The sequence below is a fragment of the Pomacea canaliculata genome, linkage group LG6, assembly GCF_003073045.1.
Source record: "Pomacea canaliculata isolate SZHN2017 linkage group LG6, ASM307304v1, whole genome shotgun sequence".
NCBI lineage: Eukaryota > Metazoa > Mollusca > Gastropoda > Architaenioglossa > Ampullariidae > Pomacea > Pomacea canaliculata.
Window position 1 is genome coordinate 2,578,991 of NC_037595.1, and position 9,638 is coordinate 2,588,628.

Here is a 9,638-nt window from a genome sequence, read left to right on the forward strand (position 1 = left end):
CTAAGTGATCTAAGATGGCGTGTACCATTTCTCTCTCTGTCGATTCTGAGACTCGCAATTTTTCTTGCTCTGTGTGTGTGTGTGTGCGCGCGCACTGGCCTTCTGTTAGCATACATTTTACAATGAGCATCAGAGATTCCTGGATGTTGCAATTTAAAGACAAAACATAACAACCAAAGATTAACATTGCATGAAAGTGAACACACATTATTACGCTCATTACACAATACAACACTAAAGAGAACTTCATTACCAGTAACATTTTCTTTGAGTTTAATATGTTGTCAGACCTAATAAAACTGACAAATTATAAATGCAAAAAAGCAGCTTTTATCAAATGCAAATACCAGAGTACGGAAATGACCTTAACTTTAAAGCATTAAGGATCCATCAAAAAAAGGTTTGAATTATTTAGTTTAAATAAAGTCATTTTAACAATATTCTTTCTGCCCTAACACATAAATATTTGAGGTAACTGAACTTTTTTATCGTTTAAATGACCCAAACCCCTCCCCCCCCAAAAAAAAAAAAAACAACATTATGTAGCACATTCCTTGGCTGTAAAATGATTCCATGGACGAAAGTTCAAAAGCAAAGCTTCAAAATCTCCTTACATATTAATCCTTAATGACAACAGTAAACATTACCACATGACACTTAAAGGTTCTTTAAGATTCACGCAGCCTCACTATTACTTTTTTTAAGCTCTACAAACGACTTACAGACAACCTACACGCTAGTTTCGAAAGAACCCACAAAAAGACAAATTACCGTAGAGTGGTGTGTTTTATGGACTGCACACTATGACAGAATGTCCTTAGCTAACTTTTCTTTTAGCTGTTAGGGAGAAGGGGTATTGTTGTTGTACGTCGAGCCAGCAACTAAAGCTATATCACATTAAGGCAGCCAGCTGGTAAACACTAGCCATAGGCAGAAAAAGCAACGCGCTCGAGACGAGATCTGAACCCAGGACAGTCAACTCTCACTGTATTGCCGTTGCGCCACCGGACCACCCTTTTTTAACACCTCACTCCCCAGTGAGACTCAAGTTTTCTTAGGGTTAGCTTTATATGAGGAGTGAGGTTTTACGAGACCTCACTTTTGTTAAGAATAACTTTATGTGAGGGTGGCTTCCATCTTTTCTTCCTCGCTGCCCTCTTCCCCATCCCTCAACAGTTGGTCGACTGACGGAAGTTCTTGCGCCACACCAGTCTTGGTGCAGACGCCAGTGCTCTACTCGCTCAGCTCTCCGCTTTCCCTACATAGTGACTAGCGAATGAGTTATTTGCTTTCAAATCATAGCCCATAGTCACTACTCCACATTCTGCTGAAAAGAAAGTCAGCACTATGGTTGTTTGAGCTATACCCCATGCCAGCAACTAAGACCATCTCACAGCAAAGTCGGCACATGAGCTCAGTTATCAAAGAGAGCAATGGTCACCTTCTCGCATAAACCACAAGCAACCAGTGGGCTGAGTATTGCAATGACCTATTTAACTTCCGATACCTAAGATGGACTTCAGCATCCTCTAAAGCAACCAGACTACAACCAGTGAACTTGCAGACTTATTAGCCCTAAGGTAAGAGGTCAAGTTGATAACTGTACTCAGTCTGACGGAAGGGAAGTCACAATATCCTAGCTGAGCTGTTCAAGTAACATGGGAAGAAAGAGTAAACCCATTCTTTGTCAAAAAATCTGGAAAGAAAATGAGTGGCCCAACAAATGATTGCAGTCACTGGTCATACATTCCAAAGAAAGGAAACAGTAAACAGTGTCAAAACTACAGAATCATAACCTAATTGGCTGCCCAAGCAAAGTCATCTTTAAAGTAATCCAAAATTTTCTTATCACTGACGTGAAGCTGTTAGCAGAAGCATGGCTGAATAGATCTTCAACAGTCATATCCAAATCGAAAAACGCACAACATTAAAGGGTTAATTTTGTATGCAGCATGGTGGAAAACCTTGCCAGCCCCACCCCCACTGATGACTAGTACCAACTGGAGATCAGCATGTACCAGCCAAGCAATGATATTTACTTTCCAAAGGGATTCATTCCAATTGACACCATTCTAAGCTTTGTATGTAACATTTGAAAAGGCAAGTAAAAGAAAAACTTTTCAGAGATAAAATACAATACAAAAGTTACTGGTATGAAAAAAAGGTGACATTAAAGGTACTAATTTTTTTATAAATTGTTCTAAATTAACAAGAAAAATAACTACAGTAGGTCACATATTAACAGTAAATACATTAAACCTTCATTTCTTTCATACAAATTACAGCTACATAACTACAGAAACAGAGCGCTAAATTTTTATAAAATAATTCACAAGCACATGCCACTGTAGATAAATCACAGCTGTCTTTCATAATAATCCATTTGCATTACAGAGTTAAATTTAATCATATGACACAGGTGATAAATTAGTCACAGTGGTGTTAAGAATAGTACTATACTTACTAGACAGAAGAAAACTTAAAATGGCATTTAGATATCTTCATGCACAAAAGAACCCTAAACTAAATAGCTCATTTCACCAATGTAAACATCTTAAAACTTTCCTACAGATTTCATACAAGCACTGATGAAGTTGTATTGTTCACTGTATATCTGAAGATTAAGTCCAAAAGGTGACTGTTATAAATAATGTATTACCCGCTATTTTTTTATGCATCATTACTGACATTCTTTTTTGAAGTAGGATACATGTAATTTTGTGACTTTGTTTTGATGGTCACAACAAAAATATGGTTAGATTTTAATAAAAACTATTTACTTATTTTTGAGAACTCTAGTCAGTGCCAGCAGCTGACCAAACATTGTTCAAAAATAAATGTACATGCTCGTTTGTGAACATATAATATTATACAGTAATGACAATACTTCGATTCACTTTGTTTTACTGCAGTTGCTATCCTCCACACATCTGTTTGGATTATCCATATATCTTCCATTTTTCCACCAGTTCAGTTACATGCTCTGCTGAGCCAGCATATCCAACCGATACTATCAATGAACTAACCTTGAATACTTCAGTCACAACTCTTTTTTTAAAAGGTAAATCTGTATAAGTGAATCTGTAAACTATTCCATGGCCATTTTTCATTTTTACAGCAGTTTAAATTGCTGCACTAACTCTTGACACTAACAGTTTACTAAAATTTTGAATTCCTGAAAAAAAGGAAAAAAAACCCCAAGTTTTTAAAATAAAATAGTAAAGAATGCTTGCACAAATGAGTGCAAAATAATAAAGAGGAGTGAAAAAAAATCAAATGTCATTCACACCTACATATCTCCTTCATTTGTTTCAACAGCATTTTTATCTACACACTTCCATTTCTCACTTAATATCACAATAAACTATAAACAATGTTTACAAGAACAGTTTTTGTCTGACACCAATCTGAAAGATGAATAAAGCACAAAGCTCTTAAATCTCAACAAAACACAGCAACAGCACCTGCATTAAAATCAACACAGGTATGTGCGGATACTGGCTCTGACAGGCCTGCGACACATGGGGCAGGTATGGGCATTGCGGGCACATAAAGCACAACAAATTAAGTGACCACATGGCAGAAAGGTCATCTCTACTTGATTGTCCATGCAGATTTTGCAAAGTATCCTGTCACTCGCAGGGTCTAAGTTGACTTCAGAGGAAGGTAATATTCTACTTTCAGAGCCTGTAAGGGAATTATACATTGTAAGGTATAAAATTACTTGTATATATTTTTCAACAAGATGGATGATGTTTTAATGCATTGCTCTATCAACATACAACAAATAAATTGTTTGCACAATGTAGGATTTCTTCTCTACCAACTAGCTCTTCCAGACAAGGGAAATTACAAAATTATAAAAACTGCTTAAGCACACCCCCTATTATCAGGATTTCAAGTCATATGTAGATTCAAGATGATCTACTGTGTTCTCCTAAACAATGTGCACTAGTATATGACTAAAAGAGTAAAATGTGGAAAAAAGTCCAAGGTATACACTTATGCTGTCCTACATTAAACAGCCTTCAGAGGACCTCTTGACAGAATACTACATGGTACAGAGCAGACCAGTTAATTTTTCACAAGACATTGCAGAAAAGAGATTAAGTCTAATAAAGGGAAGAAAGTCAGTCTACGCACAAGTTTTATTCTATAATTCTTTCCTGTTAACCACTTTTCAGCATCCCAGAATGGGCTTCATTGCTGTTTGATAGTGAAAATTAAGCACTATGTTGAGTATAGGTTAGCTGATCATTTTCACAAATTTACATTACAAACAATAAGAAACTAAAAACGTTTTAATTTAAATCTCTCACTTATGAAATATTGATGAATTTTGAGTTATGCTTGAAGAAAATTTTTTATAAATGATTCAAGTGTGTTTTTGCAATCATAGCTGCAAGTATCCTTACTTAGAAATAATAAATGCATGATTTGTATATCAGAGTATTGCTTGTAAGGAGCATGCTCTTAGAATTAAGACAAGAATGAGACATGGACAACATATGAAGTGAACAACAGTCCTGATGACTAATAGAAGAAAAAATTAGAAAAAGCAAAGAGGAATGACGTAACAAGAACTAAGATTGTCATGATTCTGCAGAGGATGACCAGTAGCAAAATAAACAGAAAAAAAGAGGGAGGAGGGGTTAAAAAAGGAGTAGCATTGTGTTGACTGTTAGGAGTAATGCTAAAGGAAGGTTTGTCTTTGGTGTGCATTTAAAGGCTTCAATGGCGGGATAGGGAAAGGGAAAGAGTTCCAATGTTTTGCTGCACAGTAGCTGAACATTCTGTGACATGTTGTTCTGGTGACAGGAATAGTTAAGATATAGTCATTAGATGAAGGTAGTGGTTGGCTGGGATGTAGGGGAAAAGAAGTTTAGAGAAATAGTCAGGGCACGAGCCTGCAAAAGAATTAAAACACAGCATGGACAGTTTGGTCTGAATGCAAGAACAAATGGGTAACCAGTGCAGAAAACGAAAGAGAGAAGTGACAGTCCTATTTCCTAGCTCTAAGCACCAGATGTGCAGTGGAGTTCTATACTGTCTGGAGTTTATGAACGAGGTATGAGAGACAACAACATACCACTTAGATTTGATATAAGACAAAGCAGAACACTGAATTTAAAAATGCTAAGGTAAAAAAACATTTTTGAATTTAAGTCTTTATTGTAGGAGTAGATGCCATATTTTAACCAGCCTGTACTTTAGCAAAAAGTATAGTGGCAGAGACTATCCATACCAGATGTAAAATGCGAGACTGGCTCAACTTCTCGTTGCTCTGGTGGCCCCTGGACAGATTGGACATCATCTTCCTGGAACAGTTTGTCCAAAAGCTGAGCCAGAGAAGGGAGCTGCCCTCCTAAACAAATTATTTGCACATTTCCACAGAAATTCTCCATCATTTGTGGACAGCTATCTAGGTTAACTGCATGTTTGGTATACAAGTGACACAAATGTTTAAAAACAGAGTTTGAAAAATAAACGTAATGAGGAGAGAGGAAATAATGCCACATTAAATACTGACTACACAAGTAGATAAATCACTAGCGGGTATTATAAAAGGAAGTATGTATGCACATGCAAATGCACACACTATTTTATGCATACTAGAATTCATAAAAAAAAAAAAAAACACCTGTAGTGGTCATCAACTGTTGTACAGATGCAAGCACTCGGGTTGGCTCAAATCCCATTTTCAAGACTTCCTGGACAACTTCTGATTCCATAGCTTTTGTCTCCCTCCTTTCATGAGCTGGAACAGCTACAAAGTAAACAGCCTTTAAAACAGTCTGTAAGGAATATAGGAAGTTATAACGGCATAATGATTCTATAACTTAACACTAAAAAAAAATTTGACTTAAAATACCTACATGCACAAGTGATAAGGTGCTAAGATATTTATTTTATTAAATAAAGTACAATATTATTTATTTTCAATATAATTTTAAAGCTTCAAGCATACTATTAAAAATAGGTATTGTTTTAAAGACAAAATTTGGAACCAACTTATACAGTACAGAGAATAAAATTGACCTTGTGCAGGAGTTTGTGGTGCCCATTGGTATGCTTGTCTTCTCTTTCAAAAAGGAAACAAATATATAGCTCATTTTTTAATAACTCTCCTTAGAATCTTCGAAAATTTATCAATAATCACTTACATTAAATGAAAGTGTTAACAATTTAAATAGATGCTGAATGCTGTAAAAACTCCACGAGTTAAGAACATATTTTCTGGAAATTTTCCATTCACCACTACCTTATTACAATGATGTACTGGTAAATTTTGATGAAATTTCTTTTCTGCGTGTGGGAAAAATGTCAAGAGATTGTTTCTGCAAGTAGGATGGCATGCAAGAGAATAAAGAGAAAAGAGAAAAAAAAAACCACCTCAGGTCTGTAACCCTGAAGTGCTAGTATGAGCATCTTACTTCATGCTGTGTCTGTGGAAACCTCTGCAAAATGCTAGCAACAAAATCTGAGCCCTTTTCTTCTTGAAGATATGGACAACGAGGAAACCACCGAGCATGCTCCACCCAAGGATCATCACTAGGAGTCCAATTTCGAAGCCCCCCATCACAAAAAAAACATCGCACAGCATCATCTACACCTGCAAAAACAAAAGTAAATAAATAAAATGTTATTTCAAACTTAAGTTTGTCCGACTCTTTTCTGTATACAAGGTACATGAAAGACGAGACATGAGATTTTTTTCTATAGAATATCTCACTTGTCAGGATAGTCAATACTAAATGTTTCAAGTAATTTGAGAATTACAGTACAGCTTAAATATGTCCTTTTAAGTATTAGTCATTATAAGACTACATCTAATGCTTTTTAAAATAACCAATCTCATACTATGCAGGGCACAAAATTATGCCTGTACAACTAGATTGGGCAAGGACAACCTGTCAACTTGCCTAACCAATAATGCTGATGTATACTCACCACAGTAAAAGAATCCTGCTTCTGCAAGTTCTTCTGGATTCTGAGTAGTCCTGCTTGGCCACTCATGAAATGTTTCAAGTCTCTTTGCTATGGTGTTATAATGAGGACTACATGGATGAAACATTCTTGGATGAAGCTGCTCACTTGCCACCACTGAAGTCTGTGAACCTTCAATGGGAATATTTCCCACATCTTCCCCATTAATAAATGGACACTGCGCAAAATATCGCTGATGTTCAATAAAGGGATCATCAGTAGGTTGCCAGCTTTTGAGAACACCACCACAGAATCTGCAGCGGACCCGATCCTGTGGTCCTATATAGAAGAATCCTGCTTGTGCAAGCCTTCCAGGTTCCAGTGTGGCAGTCACTGGCCAGTAGCGAAATGTTTCCAAGCGACTTCGCTCACTGAGAAGGTTGATATGTGATGGTGAACTTTGTTGTCTCTGCTGCGTCATGGTCAGAAATCATATACTGACGTAGAGTGGACTTTGGCCATGTTTCCAAACTGTAGCAAAAATACTATTAGAATGTAATCATAAAAGTTCCATTGTTAAAGCATTAATAAGGCAAAATAACATGTGACTGGCGAAAGCTAAAGGTAGACAGCTAATCAAAAGTCACAAATCACAAAACAATTATTATTATTAGTATTATGAGACTGTCAAAAGAAACTGATATTAACCAATAGACTAATGTTGTGTTGTATTTGCATGGCAGCATAGACTATGCCAATAAATATTTAGTATTACTGAGTCTTGCTCTGGAGCATTTGTGCTCTGAGCAGATCAAGAGAAGGAAGAAGGCAAGAGGAACTGCAATCTACTTCTAGTAAACAGCAGAGATAAAATGTGTCCCACATGACATGCCCTCCCTTTTCCTTTCTTTCTCTTCTCCCCCCCCCCCCCCCAATCTCCCCAGTTCTCGTTGGCTATGTCTTAAAAGACACAACTTTATAAAAAGATAAAAGATACCACTTGTATCTTTACTCCTAACTGTGTGTTAAATGTCTGTATGAGTATTTATGCCTGCCCTTGTGAGCGAAGAAAAATTTCTTTCCTGGGTCTCCTCGACAGACAATAAAGTCTGATTTGATGTTTGGTATAAGTGGTAGAGGTATGTTACAATTAGCTCTGGTTGGTTTTTCTTTTTCTGGTTGCTTTTATTTGGAGAACAGAGAACATATATATGCTCCACAGTAACACACACCAACCAAAAATACCCACAATCTTCTGAGACACAAAAAGAATCTTCCTGTCAAATTTGGTAAAGATCAGACACTGTGGATTTGTATGGGGTCTGACTCAAATGACGAACACTGCCTGCCCACCAGCCATTACTCTATTGAAACACCATACTATTGCAATGTTTAGAAGAAGTTTACTTATCATGTCTGGTATAGTCTTCGTGGGTTTTTTCAATGAAAATTCAGCGGGAAAAGGGTATGAAAAGTCGTCTGCTAATGTTTGGACAAATAGTGTGACCAAATTAGATTGGAAAATGGTAGGGACATCATTTAACAGTATTTGTGATCTCTTTCTTTCCGGTAGGTTACAATTATGGCTTCATGCCATTCGAGAAGCGCATTTGTTTTGACTTTTCTGTGAGTTTTTCTTTTAAGCAGTCAAAAATCATAAAAATCCCCTGGTTTTCGAACTATATCCATCGCATCTGAAAGGGAAACAAAATAAAGCATACACTGATACAAGCAAAATCGTCTAATACTTGCGTACTGACAGCATCAGAAAGACTTTCTTCAATACCACTCATGCTTGACAGAATATAATACTCACAATACGTGAAAAACCCGAACGTGTGAGTTTTACTTCCGAGGTCCAGCTAATCCGTCATCTTTGTTTACATTAGTAATACACTGGTGGCAAGAAAATCTCTGAAACAGCAATCTGATTCTCTGCATGAATTTATTTCCTCATTATAATATCCAGATGTCTCGTTTAATAGATCACACATTCTAATAACAACAAGATGCTGACAACTGTATTTTCTTCTCTGTTTATCCAAGCTGAGTAAACAAAATTTTCGCGACTTTGCACCGAAGAGCTCACAGCAAGGGGAAATAACACAACCCTCTTCAGGTTAGTCCTACCTGCGATCTTTGCACTGGCACCGCCAACTTGTGTATACACCTCCAGGCTGGCACCGTCGACCTTCCCACTCTAGAGTTTTTTGTATGTATGCGAATTGAATTCACGGATGGATCTAGCAAACGTGGACTGGACGATTTGACGTTTTCAGTTTGAGTGAGTCGACCTCAAGAGGTTGGATCTCGACCACTGCGGGGTCGACTCGGGTGGAGGTATGGACTAGTCAGAATTGTCTGTTAACAACTGTTTCACGTGAACCCGACTTCAAGGAAACACCAGACGCGTTAAGCCTACGTACACAGATTTAAATTAGGAGAAAATTTCATGGAGAAGTGAAAAAAAAAGGAAAAGAAAAAAGTCCCTGACTATCGGGTGTGAGGTGCGTGTTATGACCACAAATTTTCCGGAGCCAACTTTATATTTATTTGTTAGGATGGTGACTCCCACATCATACGAATAAGAAACCTTGGCTACCGGATCTGTACTAAACGGTGTCTTTTTTTTTTTTTTTTAAGTCAAATAAAATGGTGATTCACCATATATTAACTTAGAGAACTAATGTCAGGTCACGAATTGTAAATTG

The 9,638-nt window shown here is 37.0% G+C and overlaps 1 protein-coding gene across 1 annotated transcript; it reads right to left on the bottom strand.

The window, feature by feature from the left end:
• Positions 1-249: 249 nt before the first annotated feature.
• Positions 250-9,397, bottom strand: LOC112565754 (baculoviral IAP repeat-containing protein 3-like). Its single transcript, XM_025241483.1, has 7 exons — positions 8,744-9,397; positions 6,952-7,458; positions 6,435-6,613; positions 6,040-6,082; positions 5,642-5,767; positions 5,246-5,365; positions 250-3,687 (listed from the first exon to the last, which is right to left on the bottom strand). Exons 2-7 carry the CDS (start codon positions 7,406-7,408, stop codon positions 3,476-3,478), a joined length of 1,137 nt encoding a protein of 378 aa, XP_025097268.1. The 5' UTR covers positions 7,409-7,458; positions 8,744-9,397; the 3' UTR covers positions 250-3,475.
• Between the last annotated feature and the right edge of the window lie 241 nt (positions 9,398-9,638).

Bases quoted from the DNA above. Each gene is read 5' to 3' on its own strand.
- LOC112565754 (XM_025241483.1), bottom strand. From the start codon at position 7,408: ATGACGCAGCAGAGACAACAAAGTTCACCATCACATATCAACCTTCTC. The intron at 6,614-6,951 runs GTGAGTATACAT...TTGTTTTTGCAG, and splicing joins AGCAGGATTCTTTTACTGTG to GTGTAGATGATGCTGTGCGA. The intron at 3,688-5,245 runs GTATGGATAGTC...ATTCCCTTACAG, and splicing joins AGTCTCGCATTTTACATCTG to GCTCTGAAAGTAGAATATTA.